Raw genomic sequence first — 21,729 nt, forward strand, 5'->3', positions numbered from 1 at the left:
CCTTCAGACACTACATTGAATTGAAAGTTACAGATATTTGAGAAAAAGTCAAATGCAAATTTTTAGATTCTGTGCGGGACCTGGCAGACACGTTCCCGAAATCAACTTGTGTATATAACTTTACTTTTGATGAGTCTCTCTTTAAATTATCTCATGTAGAAGAAGGGAAAGTTTATCACACTTAAATAATAGTAAATCTAAGGACATTTTTGTCATTGATTCTGTGTTTTTAAAAGAGCACAAGGACATTTTAACTCCAGTGCTAACTAAAGTTATAAATCAGTCTATAAATGAAAGTATTTTTCCTACAGCTTTGAAAACAGCTATAGTAAAGCCTATACACAAGTCAGGAGACAAGCTCCAGGTCTCTGACTATAGACCTATAAGCATCCTTCCCACTATCTCCAAAGTCTTTGAAAAAGTGGTTGCAGCATAGTTAGTGGAACATCTTGACTACAATGCTGCATTACATCCTCTCCAGTTTGGTTTCAAGGATGATGCCCAAAAGTTAACTGAGGAAATGAAAAAGATTTCTATTTGGCTAAAAAACTCTCATTTAACTTTGAATGTTGACAAAACGGTCTCTATGTTTTTTACAAACCGCCGTAAGCTCTCGTTATGTAAAACTGATCCAAAAATCATAATTGAAGATCAGGAAATATCAAGGGTTGACCAAATTAAATATTTAGGAGTCATTCTTGACCCAAATTTAAATTTCAAAAAACATATTAAAAAGATAACCAACACGTTGAAAATCAACATAACACAGTTTAGATATATTAGGAACTCTTTGACCATAGATGCATCTAATTTATATCTAAATGCGATGATAATTCCGCACTTTCGTTACTGCATGATGAGTTGGTCACAGGCATGTAAAACAGCATTAAGGCCCCTGGAATCATTGTACAAAAGTTCTCTTAAGGTTCATGACAAGAAATCTCGGCTATTTCACCACTGTCATATTCTTAAAAAACATAGTATATTAAGTTTTGAAGTAATCAGTGAATCTTATTTTATCTAGGGGGCCTGTTCACTCAGATGCAAACCAAAGACGTCTTCTTACAATCAGTTAGGAGGCTCATTGACTTAAAAGGACACAAGAAAGCGACAGAGACAGGAGAGCATTTGAAAGCAGTTTTATTGGTACTTCCGAGATGATATAGGTCAAGGATATAATTTTAGGACATCATTACAGAGAAAGATGCAAAAGCCAGAATTAGTGTTGTCAAGGCAAAGCTTTGGTGTTGCTGTGCTTTGTTAAGGTAGTACTCAGCTACCTTCCTGTTGGGGTTTGTCCCACTGAACCAGAGCTGCATGCAGCGGCCTGAGGTCTTTGAGTAGGTGGTATAAAGGTAGGAATTGGACCAGATTTGTTCACACATTGACTTGGGTGTGGGGTAAATTTCGGTCCACTTTCTGCACTTGCTACCTGCAGGGCATTTGTTAACCTCTGTAGGGGAGGGAGGGAGAGAGAAAGAAAGAGAAAATGTAAATGTGCATGCAAAGGTGTGAATTTGTTTTCTGTGGCTACACATAAAAATGTAAGCATGTCTGTGCTTCACTGATCTGTGTGTGTGTGTGTGTGTGTGTGTGTGTGTGTGTGTGTGTGTGTACTCACTTGAGCTCCAGTCCCATCCCTTGTGCCAGTCAGTCTTGCAGGTGTAATCATCCTTGCAGTCGTCCCACCATTGGTGGCAGTCCTCCTTACACAGAGGCACATCTAAGATGCGCTCCTTACGCCAGGTCTGATCCACCTACACAAATATAATTGATTAGTGTATATGATCCATAATTTCAGAACACAGGTGATATATTTCTAGAATGAAATTCTTAGTTCATCCTTGCACTCACAGTTGCAATGCTATGATCTTAAGAAGTACTTGGGGGAATAAAAAAGAAATAGTCACTAGGGCACATTACAAAGTCTCTCTTTACAGAATGTAATACTATGATTACATAGAATATTGACAACATACTGTATGTAGATTTAACTGTCCTGACAAGCCCTTTCAGTCCTTTCAACTTATTTTGCTGCCATCTAGTGTTCCCAGTACACACATACAAGAGAGACTAGAGCACAATACACACTGGTTGTATCCAGGGTCCCAAATGTGGTGAGCACTCATAGAAGCAAGTGTCCTGGGTGAAATGTTTCTTGCACTGAGGACTCATGATACCACAGTGATTCCAGTTGAAGTTGTACAAGTAGGAGTTATCGTTGTGGGCTTCTGTGCTGGTGTTGGCAGTACAACATGCATTGTCACGCCAGGGAGTACACTGGAAAGAGAAAAGGGAAAGAGGGGTCACTTTATGCTTTTGAACTGAAAACATTATTTTGATGAGAACGAAAACATTACACCCACTTGAATCTCCCAGCATCCCACTATGTATTTGTTTTATGTTTGATGGCTGGGGACATTTGTGTTCATCACCTGAAGGTAAAGCTCTCCCTCAGGGCCAGGTTCTACTTTGTGGTGTTTGGCGTCCATACACATGTTAAGTTTGTCTAATGACAGAGCACCACTGGAGAGGGCTAGCAGCAAGGCCAGGACAACCCACATGGCTCTGCAGCAGGGAGAGATTAATATACTGTACATCAATGAGTAGGAAAAATAATGGGATGACAGCCAACATACAGTACCAGTCAACAGTTTTACAGGCATGTCCTGTAACCTCTAATCTGAGTAACACACACACACACACACACACACACACACACACACACACACACACACACACACACACACACACACACACACACACACACACACACACACACACACACACACACACACACATTTATTGGTAATACATTGGCCTACTGATTGAAGACATTTGAGATGATTATCAAGGTGTGGGGTGTGGTTGCCAGTATAGTCAGTGATGTAAGTGTGAATGAGTGATAGATATGTGTGTGTGTGTGTGTGTGTGTGTGTGTGTGTGTGTGTGTGTGTGTGTGTGTGTGTGTGTGTGTGTGTGTGTGTGTGTGTGTGTGTGTGTGTGTGTGTGTGTGTGTGTAAAGTGAAAACAACACATAAAGATAAACTAAAACAACATAACAAAGGCGACACAGGGAGCGCTGGAACAGCAGCAACCGGCAGAGGACAGAGCTGTCTTAAATGACCTGGGGACACTCAGGTGTTCAAGGTTACCCTAATGATTTTTACATGCAGAGTCAGAGAGCCAGATGAATCACACAGACATAGCAGGGGTGGTCACACACATCATATTTTTTATATCTTTATTTAATCACTCTATTTGTGGTTCTCACCTATTTCTGAACAGCTTTTAGTCAGCCCCTTTAGAACAGGAATTCCCCAACCAATCCCAATCAATTTGGACTCCGTCTATGGTCAAGTTTCCAGGGTAATGCGCCAAGTGTGGTATTGTTGGAGGGGGGATGTGATGTGCTTTAGGAGGAAATGCAAATTTTTTGCAGTTTTTTCATCATTACATACAATATTTATCTATTGAGTAAGAGATAAATCACTACATTTAATCAATTAATTTGCTAATTGTTATTTTCTGAAGTAGGTTGTTATCTACCTGCGGGCCCTGGCTTAAAGGGGCATACCCTGATGCAAATTTCTATTTTTATAGTCTACGGTTTAGTTTAGGTTTAGGTTTTATACAGTTGTTCTTCACTGTAAACATCCGGCATCTATTCCACTGCTAAAAAGTAAATTAAAAAAAACGTGTAACTTGATGAACAACTTAAAGACCCCTTTTTGGCCCCACCTTTCTAACATCGTTAGACAATTGCTTAAAAACAAGTTTCTTAAGATTATCTATGTTTTCTTTCTGTTTTATTTTTATTTTTTTACCACAATCCCTACCGTACTTACAAGGCTTCTTTGAACAAAACAGACCTTGAGAGACATTTCTTATCAAATATATAAGCAGAGAGTTGTAGAAAGTGTATTGCTGAGCGATGGAAAGTTCTGTATAGGAACAATGAGTAGAAATGTACACACAAATACAGTCTAAAGTACAACACCTCAAAACTGAACAAAGAATCTGGCAGAAAGTTCAAGTTAACAACAACTCAAACTGATGACACACAAATGATCTTTGCCATTCCTATTTAAAGGAAAATTGTTTCTAGACATTTTGCTATTTTGCTTTTAATTTTCAAGAAGGCCTATTTCCAGTACCATATTTGTAAAACAGTTTCAAACTAAACCTATAGTATTTACAGCAATTGTCAACTCAAACTTTGATTGGTGTTGGAGGTAACGAGGTTAACTCACTACAACGTTATATCTGATAGACATTTACCCACTGTAACATCTTTTATTCATGTTATGACATGATATACAGTGATACATTACTCAGTAACCGCTATGTAACATAAAAAAACTAGGCCTATTTTTAAAAGAAATCAGCATCAGACTTGTTACTGTAAAATTAACACCGTCTGCTGATTTTTTGTTTCCCCTTTCTATCAATTCTTCATTCAGTTTGGAATGGAACAATGGAAAGCACTGTAAATGTAAAAGAAAGTATTCTTCCTTTATTAAAAAGAAATTGAAACCCTCACCCTACAACCTAAATACATGTATTTGTAACGACTACATGTGGCAACTCATTCAGAGACCAATGAGAAGAATTTTTACAAGCAATTATGACCAGAATAATGTTACCTTGTTAGATTCTGTGATGATTCCTTCCTGAAGGGATGATCCGAAAAAAATTAGTGTCTCCAGTCACCTCTTACTGACTTCTCAAGACCAAACAAAACTTAGAAAACACACACCTGTGGATGATATGTTTCCAAAGTCCAAAGTCTGTGCCAGTGTGTCAGTGCCTCATGTGTGCCTGGTGTGTGTATGGTGTTTGTGTGTGTGAGTGTTTGAGAGAGAGAGAAGGAACGAATAGAGCATATGTAATAATCTGAGGCTTTTATTACATCTTAGTACTGTGAGGAAGGTTTTTCTTATCTCAAGGTCTACCCTGCTCTTTTTCTCACACACACACACACACACACACACACACACACACACACACACACACACACACACACACACACACACACAGGTCAGCGTGACCCAGGAATGTAATAAACTAGCATTTAAGATAAGTTTCTTCTGCATCTGCATTGGTGGTCTCCTGATTCGACTACGTTAAACATTACAAGCATGTTGACGTGGATTGGTAATTTGTACAAGTGTAAATCAGATGAAGTTTTAAAAAAAAAAACAGCATGAAAGAAAATGTGCTTATAACATTTACTGATGTTCAGTATTATTGAAACAAAATACATCAGGAAATATTTGTACAGTGCCTTGCGAAAGTATTTGGCCCCCTTGAACGTTTCAACCTTTTGCCACATTTCAGGCCTCAAACATAATAAAACTGTAATTTTTTGTGAAGAATCAACAACAAGTGGGTCCCAATTATGAAGTGGAACGAAATTCATTGGCTATTTCAAACTTTTTAACAAATAAAAACTGAAAAAGTTGGTGGGTGCAAAATTATTCAGCCCCTTTACTTTCAGTGCAGCAAACACTCTCCAGAAGTTCAGTGAGGATCTCTGAATCATCCAATGTTGACCTAAATGACTAATGATGATAAATAGAATCCAGCTGTGTGTAATCAAGTCTCCGTATAAATGCACCTGCTCTGTGATAGTCTCAGAGGTCCGTGCGCAGAGAGCATCATGAAGAACAAGGAACACACCAGGCAGGTCCGAGATACTGTTGTGGAGAAGTTTAAAGCCGGATTGGGATACAAAAAGATTTCCCAAGCTTTAAACATCCCAAGGAGCACTGTGCAAGCGATAATATTGAAATGGAAGGAGTATCAGACCACTACAAATCTACGGAAGACCCGTCCGCCCTCTAAACTTTCAGCTCATACAATGAGAAGACTGATCAGAGATGCAGCCAAGAGGCCCATGATCACTCTGGATGAACTGCAGAGATCTACAGCTGAGGTGGGGAAGACTCTGTCCATAGGACAACAATCAGTCGTATACTGCACAAATCTGGCCTTTATGGAAGAGTGGCAAGAAGAAAGCCATTTCTTAAAGATATCCATGAAAAGTGTTGTTTAAAGTTTGCGCAAAAGCCCCCCCCGGGGAGACACACCAAACATGTGGAAGAAGGTGCTCTGGTCAGATGAAACCAAAATCGAACTTTTTGGCAACAATGCAAAACGTTATGTTTGGCGTTAAAGCAACACACAGCTCATCACCCTGAACACACCATCCCCACTGTCAAACATGGTGTTGGCAGCATCATGGTTTGGGCCTGCTTTTCTTCAGCAGGGACAGGGAAGATGGTTAAAATTGATGGGAAGATGGATGGAGCCAAATACAGGACCATTCTGGAAGAAAACCTGATGGAGTCTGCAAAAGACCTGAGACTGGGACGGAGATTTGTCTTCCAACAAGACAATGATCCAAAACATAAAGCAAAATCTACAATGGAATGGTTCACAAATAAACATATCCAGGTGTTAGAATGGCCAAGTCAAAGTCCAGACCTGAATCCAATCGAGAATCTGTGGAAAGAACTGAAAACTGCTGTTCACAAACGCTCTCCATCCAACCTCACTGAGCTCGAGCTGTTTTGCAAGGAGGAATGGGCAAAAATGTCAGTCTCTCGATGTGCAAAACTGATAGAGACATACCCCAAGCCACTTACAGCTGTAATCGCAGCAAAAGGTGGCGCTACAAAGTATTAACTTAAGGGGGCTGAATAATTTTGCACGCCCAATATTTCAGTTTTTTTATTTGTTTAAAAGGTTTGAAATATCCAATAAATTTCGTTCCACTTCATGATTGTGTCCCACTTGTTGTTGATTCTTCACAAAAAATTACAGTTTTATATCTTTATGTTTGAGGCCTGAAATGTGGCAAAAGGTCGAAAAGTTCAAGGGGGCCGAATACTTTCGCAAGGCACTGTATCACTATATACAGATTATTATCATCAATATTACAGTTTTTTTTACACACATTTTCAAAACTATGTCTGCTTTTTTCAAAACTCTACACATAATTCCCAAAACTGCACACAAAATGCAAAATGTCTCATATGTCCTTCAAAATGAAACACTGCATTCAAAATGCCATAAACACCTCTCAAAATGAAGAACACTTTTTTCTTAATAGTACATTTTTGGATATGCCATGTACACACTGTTTCTCTAAATATAAAGTTCTTTTGTCTTTCATAGGCCAATATCTATATTTCCATACAATGTTCTACAGTGAAAATAATCTGCTGACAGTGGTTAAAAAGTACACTGTAAACACCAATGCAATGTTGAAACATTAAATATTTATTTCGCAAAACATTACTGTTGTAACAGTAGCACAGTGTAGAAGCATACAAGAAAACAAAACCATACAACTAGGTTCGAATTATGGACACTAGCCTACTCTCAGTCCAGTTTCTCTGGAGTGTGGCCCTAATTTCATCAGAGATGGCTCTCCTTCCTTCTCTTCTTTGTCCTCCTCTTCCTCCTTGTCATCCCCTGCCTCTCCCTCCTACTCCCCTTGTTCTCTGTCCATTGTTGGCATCCATTGTTTAAAACAGGTAATCTGACCTTTGATTGATTTTTGTGTTTTAGGTAGAGAATTGTGCGTACTGTTTTGAAAAAAAGTGTTTTATGCATGAAAACTGAGTGAAAGGCGGAGAAATAGCCAATGGTTTTGGAGATTTGGTGTGTAGTTTTGCTCTTTCAATGAGAGGTTTCAAAATCGTGTGACGTGTGGCGGAACCATTGTGAAGTGACGCTGGACTAGACGATTCCGGAAATATTGACAGGTGAACACCAGGGGTTTCCGGTTAATTTTGTTTTTGAAATTTTTGAAAGCTGGAGCGAGAGATTGCCAGGTACTTACTCGCTATCAATTACGGGTAAAATAGCATAGCTTATATGACATTATTTTTTACGTAGAATATTCGCGGGGTTGCAATTACATTTTAGAGTTTGTATGTCATAAAATTGGAAGACGTGTTACGTTAACTTACCGTAACGTTATCCCTCCACCGCTCCTGTGTCGTTTTAAATTGTGTTTTTGTCCGATACATACTTTTGGGCTCAATTTCTCTGTGGTAGACAAGGGTTTTAACCATAGACTGGTTTTTACGCTTTATTTTTGTGTGTAAAAGCGGCACATATGCCCCAACCCAAGGCTACACACTGGCTTACTGGTTGACACCGTGTTTGTTGTTGTCCCCTTGCGACAGACATGTCCACGCTGTTCCCCTCTCTCTTCCCCCGGATAACGGAGTCCCTGTGGTTCAACCTTGACCGACCGTGTGTGGACGAGACCGAGCTGCACCAGCAGGAGCAGCAGCACCAAACCTGGGTAAACACCTCTACTGATGCACAGCTTCTTTTTCACTCTCTTCATGCTCACATTTTAATATGTGCACTCTGTCTCTATCTCAGCTGCAGAGCATTGCTGAGAAGGACAACAACCTGATGCCGATTGGGAAACCTATTTATGAGGTAATGTGTTGCCATTAAGATATAATCGACAGATGCATTTTAACTGAAAATGTTGCTCTTGAGTTTCACCATGCTTCAGTATGAAACCTACACTGGTAACATGGTTCCCTCCATTTAAGTCATCTGGCTTTACTGTGGCGCAGGCGGGATATGATGAAGAAGAAGAAGAGGATGACGAGGATGAGGAGGACAGCGAGGAAGACTCGGAAGATGAAGAAGACATGCAGGACATGGATGAGATGAATGACTACAACGAGTCACCTGATGACGGCGAGATCAACGAGGTGCTTTAATTTATGATTTGTAGAAAGTATTTGTTCTGCCCTGCAGTCAATACAGCAGTACAGTAAATGACTGAGGCAGACTAGAGTGAACACTTGCATATGGCTTGATGCTTTAAAAAAGTGGAAGGAATTCTTTTATAAACCTTGACTGAAGGCATAGGTACTAGTTAAAATGCATTGCTAATAATCTTAATTACAATAAGTGTTGTTTCCTTTTTAGCTGCCACTACTTTTTTTACTTTTTCCTGTCCCCAAACTGAGAAATTGTAGTCTTTAATCTGACTCTGTTTCCTTCTGTCAGGTGGACATGGAGGGACCAGACCAAGACCAAGACCAATGGATGATTTAAGACAAAAGACAATTTTAATCTCCATCAAGCTGTCTGGCACTGGATTGTTACTCCCCACTTAAAACACGACTGCTGCCCCTTCAGTTTGTGACACAGATATATTTTTATATTTGTGTAAACAGGAAAAGAATATAGGTGAATCAAAGCTTGTATCATGATGTCCTACAGAGGGAGTTTGGATATATCCAGCACAAAGTGTCTCATTTCAGGCAGCAGTTGGCTTTTGAAGGCCCTTGATGTTGTTGGACATCACTGTGAGTGTTGCTACCTGGCGTACACACACACACACACACTGTTTACTGAACACTGCTGTCCTATAACGGTCGGACACACACACACACACACACACACACACAGACAGTGGCAGCAGTAGGCATCGGCCCCGTGATCCTCATTTACACTTTGACCTTGTCATATCTTCAGTCATGTGCCACTTCTCAGCTGACTGAGCATGAACAACAGTTAAGTCAGCTAAATAATTTGTTACCTATAAAGGAGACTGACAGATACTTCATCACATAGTAAGATTCTGTTTCATAGTGTTGTGTATGCTGCTAATCTTTTTTTACAGATATCATACTACCAGTTAAAACTGCATGAAAGCCTGTGAAATAGTATTATGTTCGGACAATGCATCAGTTGTTATTAAAATACATTTTGATATTTTTTTAACTATGTTAAAGGTAAGAGCAGCCATTACTTTTGAAGAACGTCAATTTAAATATGAATACATAGTGTCCGTTTGAATACTGTCATGTTTTCCTTAAAGGATTGCTTACCAAGGCTTTGATTATTTGTACTAAAATGAACAAAAGTCTTGCTTTTTTGTACTAAATTAAATACTTTTTATGAAACCATGTTTTCTTGTTGTCTACATTTTCATTTCTTATTAACATTGAACATAAAATGTAACATGGTAGTAAGGGAAGTAGTAGTAGAATGGATAAGTCCAGTACTGAGAAAGGTGTTTGTGAATTTGGTGTTTAAATATATGATTTGGATGGTGTCATTTTATATCATTCAACATTTCATATCTGAAAAAATATATATAATATTTCCAGGTAATGTTTACATTTACCACCTTCAGTATTCCCACCTTCAGTATACAACTTGTACTAAAGGATATTTATTATAAGCCCACCAAAAATGACACCATACGGCCTAATTTGCATACTTAATGAATTTTCTCTTGTTTTTTTCAAAATTGGCAGTTATATTCAAATAAATAATTTTTATTAGTTTAGTATTCTTTCTTTTTTAAGGTAATAATTTACAGTTATCTTTAACAGGGTATAACATCATCAATTCATCCCTTGCTACAAAAATCTATAAGTGACTAGTAGTGTGTGATATCCCAGTCTGCGTGATCTACTTGATTCCCTGGTACACCAGCTCAGCCATCCCATCCCGGATGCCTTTGCTGTACTCTAGTGTGGCCCGATGGACCTTCCACTCATACAGGCCGCTCTTGCGAATGTATCTGAGGAACTTTGGAGCCCCGGGGAACAGCACGTTGTCAGCCACGATCATAGACCCTTTTCCCAGCAGACCAGAGCCTTCCAGCATCTGTAACTCACACAGAGGCGGTAATCACTTAACTGAGGGACTCAACCAGGTAACAATGACAAGGATCATAACTATAATATATTATTTATTTAAGTACAATTTCAGGTGCATGTTTATTACCAAAGTACCTTCATGGTATTTTTTTTTTTTTTTAAAGAAACAGACTTCTTAAAACTCAAAGTAAATATTCATCATATTAGCTCATATGTCCTTTCTAATGACGTATTCTAGTCACCTGCAGATCAGGGAGGTAGCATTTCTTCCAGTGGTCCATGAAGACAAAATCCAGCCTTTCCAAACCGTAGTCAGACCGAAGCAGAGGGATCACCTCATCAGATGGATTTACGATGAGCTCCACCTGGAGGACATACCGTGTGAATGTCTCCAAGGTATAAAACTTTCCATATTCAACACATGAAATAAAACTGTCCCATATTTATGTAAAAACTAATAATGATGGCCTGTTAGCAGGTCAGTTGGGATTTTATCAAAAGGCCTAAAGTACATTGTGGATATACAGTGTTTCCATTTTTCTGTTCTCTCACCGTATCATCGTCAAAACCTGCCAGGCGGATGATTTTCTCAGCGATAACAGCATTCCTCGCGTCCATCTCGAGGCTGTAGAGCCTAGCACCCAGGGGCAAAGACCGGGCGATCCGCACAGTGCTGTACCCACAGTGGGCACCCAGCTCCAGCACTGTCAGAGGGCTCTGCTCCATCAGCAGTCGGTCCAGGATCTTCCCTACACACCAAACACATCATGTAAATTCATACTTGTAAACAGATGATAAATTGTTGTGTACTGTAAATTATTTTCTCAACCTTTTTTAGGTCCAATGTTGCTGATGAACTCCACCTTGCTGCACCAGACATCGAAGGCGTCCAGGATGCTGTCGGGGTCTCCAGGGGTGGCATGAGTGAGAACATACTGGTAGGCCCGCTCCTCGCGACTCAGGCCAGTAACACAGTCCTTCCATATCCTGACCAGGACCGCCCGATAGAACAGCACAAAGTAGTAGCGGCACCGGATAATAATTGTCAGCAGGAGGGGAATGAAGGCCAGAGCGATAGCAGGCGACACCATCCTAGCTTGTATAAAGAAAAACACACAAAAGTAGATTCAATAGATACTTATATTCAGTTATGTTGAAACATGTTATGTTGTTCATGTCAACTTGATGGTCAGCTAAGCTGTATTTAGACTTTGTTTGAATGAGGTAGATTCCATGTCTTCATGTGCCCCTTTAAATGAACCTGAACATGAGCGTTGTACCAGCAATTCACTGAAGGACTTTTGTGCTTCTGTCTCCCTTCTCTGTTTTTACATTCATGGACTGAAATGGCATGTACAAGTAAAACATCTACACTCATTATCACACTGACATTTTGCCTTCTGATATTGATGTTCAAGTGCAGTAAGATCCTGAGTATTTAGTCCCAAACCCTGGTGCTTTTGTAATCAATTCATGGATTTAAATGTTTAAATCCATGAATTGATTACAACAAAACTACTGAAAGATCAATCACAACTAACAAAGGCTCTCTAATTAATACAAAGAAAAAGAAAAAGGTATACAGCATTGTAAGGTACATTTGGGAATACTAAAGATGGCTATTATATGACCATTATGAGACTGAAACTATAGTGACAATTTTATTCATCAATCTTTTCCTAACACAATTCCAAATAGATTAAACACATTAGTTTATGCAAGATGAGATCTACACAACAATCTTTTTATGGTTTAGTCCTGTGGTAGATGTCAGAGAAAGTGCTGTGCCTCTCGGGATGTTTCTACTGCATCAGGTAACCGTAGACTCTGCAGGCTTTCTGAGCCACACAAAACAGATGTTATAACAAACTATGTTTGAATCTAAATAAAGTCTCTCTTACTGTGCCATGAAAAACAGACATACTCACCTGTTTTCTAAAAAGGTTGGCGAAAGCAGAGCAGCAGTGCGGATGATAAAGATGAAAGTGGCACCAAAAGACGGAGGTGTGTGTGTGTGTAAGAGAAGGTAAGAGACCTGGAGGTGTGAATAATTTATGTATCACGTGCATGACAGTATATGTTCTGTAATTATTTCCAGTAAACACACAGTTGACAGTAACATAACTCTATAGCTGTTAAACACCAGTTTTTGTCATTTTTAATCAAACACACAGCATTTATATTTAGATATTTAGAATAGGAGCGATACAGTGGACAGGAGCAGAGACAGTGAGACGGAGAGAGGCAGTATGAGACATTTGATATATCAAGTTAACAGCAACAGGTGTGTGTCTGTGTGGAATCAAATTTCTTTGTTTACGGAGTCATGATAGAAAGGTCAAGAAAAACAAACACACCCAAAAATAGCTAATTAATGGGTAACCATTAAATGTAACTCAACATGATATGAATTCCATTTTTTATTATTAAAGTTTGTTGTTAAAATGAAGTAAAAACCTACAGTAGAGTCACATTAGGAACAAATACATGTAATAAAATGCAAACATAGAGACCAAACCAAAATGAAATGTAAATGATTTATTGTTCACATCACATAATTCCCTTTCTTTCTTTTCAATGTTTCTCTTTTGATGTGACTTCCTAACATTTCACTGATAAAACTACTGAGACTTAAGCTGCTGTGAAACAAAATAGTAAAATATGAGGCAATAAAAAACTTGCAGGTCTATTATTTTTATGGTGTATGCTTAATGTGTATAAAACGACATTGTGATAGGATAGGTAGTATAACAAAACATTTCTTTATCATTACAGGTATAACAATTGCTTCAACCCAAATATTTATCAATAGAAAATGTGTGATGAGATCAGCCGAAACCCTGCAATCATTACCAAACACTTTGACTTTGATTAAAGGGTTATATTTTGCTCTCATATATACACAAATGTACAGAAAAATACAAAGAAAATACTGCCCAAATTGGAATTATATCAACCACTGCATGCCATGTGTAATAGTAACTTTTGTAGCAATGCCTTACCATCACTGACTGTGTGAGATTTCCAGAATAATGGGGTAATTGTTAATTACAATAAGATACACAAACACCAGCTCTCTGTCTAATAATCATTCACTTTGTCAGATTAGTAAAATGATGCTCTATTTTACCTGAATGGTAAATAATGGTAAAGTAATAGTGATATAACGATGCATTTGGTAAAAAGTAAATATGACGCACTGCTTTACTTGATGGGATACAAAATAAAGTACGTACATAGTTTTTTATTGGTTATTGAGTGTATGGGATTTAGCACCTTTTTTTCAGAGTTAATCAGGAACCAGTTGCCAGTTTCCAGATTCACAGATATCTATGAACTAAGGTTAATTGACGTTGTATCTAACAATTGGTACTCAAGTGATTTATTCAGTGTTATTTGGGAACTATTTGTTAGCTGTTTAGTATTTAATGATGTTGCAATTAGCAGCACACAGTTACAGCGTCCATTGGGCAGGACTGCAATGGTTAATAACTCTCTGTCTACAGCTCTGGACAGGACGGTTTAAGGAGCATTCTGATGAACTTCTTCAGCTCTTTGTCCCCTCTGGTCCACCTCACCAGTCGAGTCAGCACCAGTCGTCCCTCTTCGGCCTGAGCCAGGGCCAGGTACCATCCACTCTGGGCCCATTTTCCCTCCTTTCCTCCTTCTTTTGCTTGTCTCTTATCCATGTGCTCCTCCTCTAACCCCCTGTCTTCATTTGTCTCTGCAGAGTCTAAGCCAGGACAAGTACACATGCCTCCTTCTTGCAGCCACAAAGCACTGTGGGCCATTGCGCCTCCAACCCCTTCTGCCCTCTCTGCACCTCCCCCTGCCCACCGCAGGATGCGGCTGCGGGCCGTAGGCACCAACTGACGGTCCCCTCCCACCATCGACACACTGCCCAGACGCATCTTAAAAGCTGAAACAGAGACAGAGAGAATGCTATTCAAAGGCCCTGACAACCCAACGTCAATGAACTAATGGCGAGGTAACAGGTGCTATTTCAGACACATTGTAAAACAACCTCTCTATCTCTTGGATTAGATCATCGTTTTTATTTGGGGTCATAATACAGAGAGTTATGCTGTGTTGTGCTTCATTCTCAAAAGAAAAAAGGGATGCATTTTGTAGCTTACATTATCTACATCAGTTTGTTCTCACCATATGGATTATGACAGAAGTTTTCCTGGATGTCAGTTTCGCCTTCAGCAGCCAGGCTACAGGCATCACAGATAACACTCCCTGGGAGGTGGAAACGAGAGAGGGGATTAGACGACTGGGAGCAGTGGGGATGTAAAAAACATAAAAAGTGGTCAGATTGTCTTTGAGCCAAAACTCTAGGATTGAGACATACAAACTACTTTGACAAGATAAGATTGGATAAAATAAAACTTTTTGATCTCCAAGAGGGGGAATTTCAGTAGATACAGCAGCATAAAAAACAGACCAAAGAGGTAGGAAACAGGTGAACTGTTTTCAATAAAATAAAGAAATTACTTTCAAATACAGATTTGTACTACAGAGATTGATTGTGAACTGCTGAGGCAGACACTGATAATAATAGTAGAGTTAAAAGATTCAATGAACAAACAGATTTGTCTTTTAACAGAAATGTGTAATATAACCAAACATTTTTGATATGTAGTGAGTATCCCTAAAATGTGGTTATTAAAGAATTGTAACCAAGATATGTAGTCAGGGGTGTCCGACTGGGAGTAAAGGGGGACTGATAGGCTACAGGGCCCTAATGAGGAGGGCCCACAAATATAGGTCTACTAGAATTAATAGCCGTGGTTGCGGGGAGGGGCCCAACAATAATGCAAATGTACATTGTCCAGAATTCTGTTCAATGCCCCTATACCATACCTAGAGATTGGCATGGTTTTATGTCGGTTAGCCTAATAGCTGGTTTGATTTGCATTGAGAGATGATCTTATGGAAAATACCCCATGCCAATCTCTAGGTATGGTGAAGGGTATGTGATGATGTGGGGTTATTTTAATTCCAAAGGCCAAGGGAACTTTATCAGGATGCATAGTATCCTGGATCCATGAAATAACTGGCCTTTAAAAATAAAAATCTGCCTGCCTCTATGGGAATTTAACATAGGGGTGTACTCACTTTTGTTGCCAGCGGTTTAGACATTAATGGCTGTGTGTTGAGTTATTTTGAGGGGACAGCACATTTACACTGTTATACAAGCTGTACACGTAATACTTTACATTGTAGCAAAGTGTAATTTCTTCAGTGTTGTCCCATTAAAAGATATAATGAAATATTTACTAAAATGTGAGGGGTGTACTCACTTTTGTGAGATACTGTATATAGCAATTGTAAGTCGCTTTGGATAAAAGCGTCAGCTAAATGACATGTAATGTAATGTGTAGTGCACTTGCATAGCCTAGCCTATAGGGCATACTGCAGCAGGGATAGGACTCTAGTGCATGTAACATATACAGGCCTATAATAATAATAGGATATGCTTGAGTGTCACTCATATCAAAATTATTTGGAGGTGACAATGTTGTAGCTGACAGTACCTGTAGGCCTACCATTAGCCGACGTTATTTTAGTAGTGTGATAATAAATCAGCAGCTGTTTTTTTTGTAAGTGTAAAACCTGCCAAACAGAAACAGATCCGTCCACTGACCTTTCAACACTTCCTCGTGCCTGACCTCCTCTGCCGTTCGCCCCTCCTGCTCTAAGGTTGCCGGGATACAGAGCTCGGTCCCGCGCGGGAACCTGGTGCAGTTGAACATCTCCGGCCAGGGGAACCCGAACGCGCTCATAACGGGCACGCAGCCGTCCCGCACGACCTCGCACAGGCTCCTGCAGGGGCTGATCGGCCCGCTGAGCTCCGGCAAACACACCGGAGCAAACAGCGAGCACAAGAACTTCTTGGTGTCCCGGTGGCACAGCTTGGAGATGAGGGGCAGCCAGGCCGCCGACTGCTGTTGCGCCTCTCTTAGTGTATCATGGCCGAGCAAGTTGGGGATCCGCATGTGCCTGTAGCCGATCCCGTGGCACAGAGACAGCGTGCTCGGGATGGGTTTACACACCGAGCGGACCGAGGAACTGAACCCGAGCGACAGAGGCCCGAGCTGGGCAGGAGCCTCGGTGTCAAAAGCATGAGAAACTCCAAACAGCAAAATAAAGCTGAGCACAGAAACACACATTGTTATTGTTTCAGCAAGAACAAAGTGAAGTCTGCAAAGCTGCTGCTCTTCTGCCTGGACTTGACCGGCATGTAGGCCTAGCCTATAGGTGTAAACAAAGAGGTGTGGAGGAAACGGGGGGTTAATGAGAGGGCAGGCGCCTCCCAGTTATCATCCCACCCCATCAGACTGGTGCCTGCCTCCACATTTAACAGTCACACTGCATGTTGTTTCTTTAGTTTGGCAATTGGCATTATTGTTGCCATTGGCTGAACTGCACAAAACAGAAAGGAACCAATACACTGAATAGCCCATAGTAGGCTAGCTACTCATAGTTATGGATTTAGGCTATGGGTAGGCTAAAGCCAGATTCTAGGCTTTAAAATTCATGTTTTCAAAAGTCTTTCCTTGCCACACATAATTTCAAATACACACATTTGTTCTCAATGCTGTTTGTATAATATCGAAGAAACAACATAGGTGTTTTGGTGAGGATTCAGATCAGGATCAGATGATGCCACTCTCAGTCCATGACATCTTTTTGAATTTGTTTTGATAGGCTACAAATTTATTGGCTTAAAAATGAAGTTGAAGCGGTGAATAAGATCAGACCAAGGTCACAGTCATACATTTCTTTTGTTTTAATATTCCTGTCTAATTCATTTCATTTTACACAGTAGCCTACAAAAGCCATGTTACAAAACAGAAGTTCTGCAGCAAAAGTACAGGCATTGTTTAACCCCCTCCCCTCTTTTTTTGTAAAAGCTTTGAGAATTGAAAGCTGTTTTGATGAAGAACTTTGAAAAGATTTACTGACAGTATTGTGAAATTAGTTACTAAAAATAAAATGTAACTGTTGTGTAGAAGCACTGTGTGTGGTACTCTGTCATACTCAGCCAGAAGCTGTGAGAATCCCTTTCATCTTTTTCCAGAGACTTCCATGTGCACCAACATGCCTTGTCCTGTTCCCTTCTCCAGCTGCTGTCTATTTGATTTTGCTCAGTGGTAGCCTATTATGAATCTAGACAGCTCTAACTTGATTAAATATTTGCAATGTTTGTATTTCACTAAATTTGCCCTCTTATTTGTAAATAAAAATCTCTAACTACCAATACCATTGACATGCAACCTGGAACTTTTAATTGTTTTTTAAAAAATGTTTTTCCCACTGCTAATCATATATGCCAATCATATATATATATATATATATATATATATATATATATATATATATATATATATATATATATATATATATATATATATATATATTACATAACTCACGTTTGAAAATTCCCTCGTCACGTTGCGGAGGCCACAGCTGCTTCTCATATACCGGAAATGGTCGTTGTGTTGTTGCACCAGTGCTACTGTCATGTGATAGCTCGTCCTAAGAGCTGCTGTTGACAGTAGCTTCCTACCTTTAGATGAAGCTAAAGTAAAACCGAGCAGGAGAAAAGTTTTATGTTTGTTGTAAGAAGAATAACACGGCTTGTTTCTGACGGAGAACAGAGAAGCCGGGGTTGTGTAGTTTCGCCCCTCGGACGCTGACATGGGTTGCTGTTACAGCAGCGAGAACGAGACCACAGAGCAGGTAGTTAACGTTAGCTGCTAGCTGGCTAAACTGTCCCGATACATATTATGTTTTTATTAAGAAACAAAGAACCTGATATTATTATATTTATCGATGATTTTTCATACATGAAATGCATTTGAGTTAAACATGTGACGAGCTTACAAAATTGGTCTTTTCTTTTTATAGTTTTAAGTTATATGACACCTGGAAAGTAGCTTTAGCTTGCTAGTTAAAGCCTTCGGAAAAGGCCTGGCCAAGGCAAGCTATGAAGTTGGCACATTGATGAAAAACGACCATAGATAAGAAGAGCTGGACAGATCTCAGGCAAAGAAACATGTTTCTAAGGAAACCGTACATATGGCAACTTATTTACAGTCACTTTTACGATTAGCAGGACATCTTAGCTTAGCTAGTTACGTTAATGTTATTTCCTGAAACCATAATGTTTTAAAGTAATCCTTAAATTACCGAATTAGCCTAAATAGTAAATTGCCAAATATTCCAAAATGGTCCACCAACAAGAGAAGAGATTGATGTTCTGGACACTATTGTCTTGATTTTTATGTCATATGACCCTAGCTATTTTTAGTTTACGGAAACAAGAGTAGAGTACAGTAGAAATACTTATCGAACCTTTCTTTCTGATATACCCAAATACTGTGTTTTAGTCTGAAAATGTAAATTGTGTCTTTTGTTTAAAACTTTTTTTTTTAATGGGTCACAAAGTACTTAATAATTTAATCTCTGTTTAATGTCACGCTGAATAAAAAAAAAAACAGGTAAGGCACATTCTTTGGCGCTGCATTGACTGTGACATCATTTGTTAAAATGTCATGAGCTGAACACCTTATTCTTCACCTGTTCTAGGACCCTGATGAACGTAAGCCGCTGATCCCCCACCCAAACCCTGTCAGCAAGCCCCCAAATGGGACAGACTGGATCACTACCAGTGTCCCCTCAGCGAGGACAGATGAACAGGCCCTCCTTACATCCATCCTCACCAAGACGGCACAGTAAGACACTCCTTTATAACAATAGACGAGCCAGATTCAGCATGTGCTTCGGGATGAAAAAGCAGTAATTCACGTGCTCCGTTAATAAACCTGCCATTATTTCCTCTCTATCAGGAACATTATTGATGTCTCAGCAGCTGACTCTGTCATGATGGAGCAGCATGAATACATGGACAAAGCTCGGCAATACAGGTATGTGGGTGAGCAGTTGTGTAATATTTGTCGTGGAAGGCTGTTGCTCATCAGCAGTTTTCTGTGTATGGGTGTGGGTCTGTATCTGAAGATGGTTGACATTAACCTGCTGAATCATACATGTAGGTAGCCTATAAACTATAAAGATAGCATGGGTATTTCAGTTCTTAGAGCCATATAATGATCACATTTAGTTTATAAGATGTTGAGTTTACCTTTGTGCTGTATATACTAGAGATGTTCCAATACCGATACCAGTATCTGTATCAGCTCCGATACTCCCTAAAACGCGCAATCTCTAGTATATACTGTAAGTACACTGTATGGAGCTTTGCAGTGTTATGTTGTCTGGTTGTATTGAATCTCACTAATTTATAGCTTATGGGAAAGAGATGTTCAGATTACTTACTTACTATCGTGAGCCAGCTTTATCTAAAGGCATGTACTGTTTGGTTGGGACACCTGTGGTTTGTGTTGGCTTAGATGTGGTAAGAATAAAACTGTCAACAATGTTTAGAAATTCCTACACCAACCTGACTCCACAAGGTGATTGGGGAAGTGATTCAACAAAAAAAAAAATTGCAACAGCATAGGCCTATTACCTCAAACTTTACCTTAAACCTCAGATACAATGACATCTAGTGGCTAGATTTCTACCAAACACAGCAGCTGTGTTTAGTCTAAAATACAGGTGCAGATTAAACTACAGGTTCTCAGGACACCGCAATCAGGTTTAACAGCCAAGGTGACAAACTGTGTTTTAAACTTTAACTCTAAACTGCAGCTTAGGTAATGATAGGGCAACAGCCCCAGTAAGCTTGTGTTTTATTTCAGTACCAAGTTGGCTGTGTTGAGCAACAGTCTTCCCCAGAAGAAAGCCCTCGCTCTCCCCTCCCTCACCAGCCAGCCCCACCAAGTGCTTGCGAGTGACCTGGTGCCATACTCAGATGTTCAGCAGGTAATCATACACTAACACACATGGAAGATATGTTGCGAAGTGTTTCCAGCACCCACATTGCTTCTTGTCATGTGTTGTTTCCTTGTTGGCTACATTTAACATGAGAGAGATACTTGTAAACAGTATGCAACATGTGTAGCTGTGTGGTATTTCAGTCTGTGGGGGTGTGAATTAATGTGTGGCTTAAAATAGATCTTAAAGATATCTAATACTTATCTGTTGTTACTGTTTTTGTCCACCTAATAAAAATAAATTCAGTAGTTATGCACAGCAGACTAGTCTTCCTGTTTTACTCACTGTTAATTGTTAATATTATTTATTTTGCACACACAATCTCCACATAAACTCTGTCTTCCTCATTTTTTGCAGGTGTCCAAGATAGCAGCTTACGCTTACAGTGCAATCTCTCAAATCAAAGTGGATGCTAAAGAAGAACTGGTGGTCCAGTTTGCCATTCCCTGATTCTGCGACCCTAGCCCCCATATTGTTTCTCCCATCCTGCTCTCTCTGTGTCACTTCTGCATCCTCACCCTCCAGCCCACCCTTTATTAAAGCATCATGGTCCTTGTGCTTCTTAGCTATGCCTCTAACTGCTGTAAAGACAGACGATGTAGGATTGCCCCCATGGCTGTCCTTAATTACTGTACTTAATTATAGGCCAGTGACATATTGTCCGCATGGGCAATGAAAGATGGTCTACTGTACATAGCCATTGGGGTGTGCTCTCATATTTACAAGAAGGTCTCCTCTGTACTTAATGCGTGGATCACAGACTTTGTCAGAACCAGCTGTGGAATAATCATTCATCCTTCTTGGTGGTTGCTTTTTATTTTTTAAATGGTTTCAGGGCCGTCTTAGTATCTTTATTCGGTTAGTTTCCCTAGCCTGTGTACTCAGTACCATAAGTGCAGTGGTTGAGTATTTTAGCCATTTACCAGGATAAAAAACTACCAACATGGCATAACGTTTGCACTTCACATGTCTGTAACTCTGTTCTGTTGTCCACGGGAAAACCTGTTAGCAAAAAGAGCCAAAAAACACACTAAGAACCATGTCTCACTTACTAAACATGAACCAGTAAACCAACTTGACTGAAATTCCATTGACCTTTCACTGCAATAATGTTTAAAAACTGACAGTGAAACAGGTTGGTTATACGTTGTCCAGTGTGTAATCT

At 39.6% G+C, this 21,729-nt stretch overlaps 5 protein-coding genes across 12 annotated transcripts; 2 read left to right on the forward strand and 3 right to left on the reverse strand.

Annotated features, from left to right (window-relative positions):
• Positions 1-1,122: 1,122 nt before the first annotated feature.
• Positions 1,123-4,882, reverse strand: folr (folate receptor). 5 transcript variants are annotated; one of them, XM_039787786.1, is made up of 7 exons: positions 4,760-4,851; positions 4,647-4,673; positions 3,275-3,413; positions 2,436-2,568; positions 2,092-2,280; positions 1,622-1,757; positions 1,123-1,453 (listed from the first exon to the last, which is right to left on the reverse strand). In XM_039787786.1, the coding sequence occupies exons 4-7, from the start codon at positions 2,562-2,564 to the stop codon at positions 1,182-1,184; spliced, it is 726 nt and encodes a 241-aa protein (XP_039643720.1). In that variant the 5' UTR covers positions 2,565-2,568; positions 3,275-3,413; positions 4,647-4,673; positions 4,760-4,851; the 3' UTR covers positions 1,123-1,181. The 5 variants fall into 5 exon arrangements, with proteins under 5 accessions (XP_039643720.1, XP_039643687.1, XP_039643696.1 ...); XM_039787753.1 differs by having other exon boundaries at positions 4,647-4,882; XM_039787762.1 differs by having other exon boundaries at positions 2,436-2,592; positions 4,647-4,882.
• A 2,861-nt stretch (positions 4,883-7,743) lies between these two features.
• On the forward strand, positions 7,744-9,958 carry anapc15 (anaphase promoting complex subunit 15). Of its 4 annotated transcripts, none has more exons than XM_039787799.1 (5): positions 7,744-7,844; positions 8,202-8,323; positions 8,407-8,466; positions 8,586-8,750; positions 9,052-9,958. In XM_039787799.1, exons 2-5 carry the CDS (start codon positions 8,204-8,206, stop codon positions 9,097-9,099), a joined length of 393 nt encoding a protein of 130 aa, XP_039643733.1. In that variant the 5' UTR covers positions 7,744-7,844; positions 8,202-8,203; the 3' UTR covers positions 9,100-9,958. The 4 variants fall into 4 exon arrangements, with proteins under 4 accessions (XP_039643733.1, XP_039643759.1, XP_039643750.1 ...); XM_039787825.1 differs by having other exon boundaries at positions 8,610-8,750; XM_039787816.1 differs by having other exon boundaries at positions 7,753-7,775.
• A 494-nt stretch (positions 9,959-10,452) lies between these two features.
• Positions 10,453-12,654, reverse strand: tomt (transmembrane O-methyltransferase). Its single transcript, XM_039787839.1, has 5 exons — positions 12,587-12,654; positions 11,488-11,754; positions 11,211-11,407; positions 10,901-11,023; positions 10,453-10,665 (listed from the first exon to the last, which is right to left on the reverse strand). The coding sequence occupies exons 2-5, from the start codon at positions 11,747-11,749 to the stop codon at positions 10,468-10,470; spliced, it is 780 nt and encodes a 259-aa protein (XP_039643773.1). The 5' UTR covers positions 11,750-11,754; positions 12,587-12,654; the 3' UTR covers positions 10,453-10,467.
• A 527-nt stretch (positions 12,655-13,181) lies between these two features.
• On the reverse strand, positions 13,182-18,205 carry sfrp2l (secreted frizzled-related protein 2 like). Its single transcript, XM_039787892.1, has 4 exons — positions 18,098-18,205; positions 16,309-16,916; positions 14,820-14,900; positions 13,182-14,577 (listed from the first exon to the last, which is right to left on the reverse strand). Exons 2-4 carry the CDS (start codon positions 16,832-16,834, stop codon positions 14,159-14,161), a joined length of 1,026 nt encoding a protein of 341 aa, XP_039643826.1. The 5' UTR covers positions 16,835-16,916; positions 18,098-18,205; the 3' UTR covers positions 13,182-14,158.
• lamtor1 (late endosomal/lysosomal adaptor, MAPK and MTOR activator 1) lies at positions 18,196-21,709 on the forward strand. Its single transcript, XM_039787942.1, has 5 exons — positions 18,196-18,407; positions 19,257-19,402; positions 19,517-19,594; positions 20,429-20,552; positions 20,922-21,709. The coding sequence occupies exons 1-5, from the start codon at positions 18,366-18,368 to the stop codon at positions 21,012-21,014; spliced, it is 483 nt and encodes a 160-aa protein (XP_039643876.1). The 5' UTR covers positions 18,196-18,365; the 3' UTR covers positions 21,015-21,709.
• The last annotated feature ends 20 nt before the right edge of the window (positions 21,710-21,729 follow it).

The sequence above is a fragment of the Perca fluviatilis genome, chromosome 2 (genome assembly GCF_010015445.1).
Source record: "Perca fluviatilis chromosome 2, GENO_Pfluv_1.0, whole genome shotgun sequence".
Classification (NCBI taxonomy): Eukaryota; Metazoa; Chordata; class Actinopteri; order Perciformes; family Percidae; genus Perca; species Perca fluviatilis.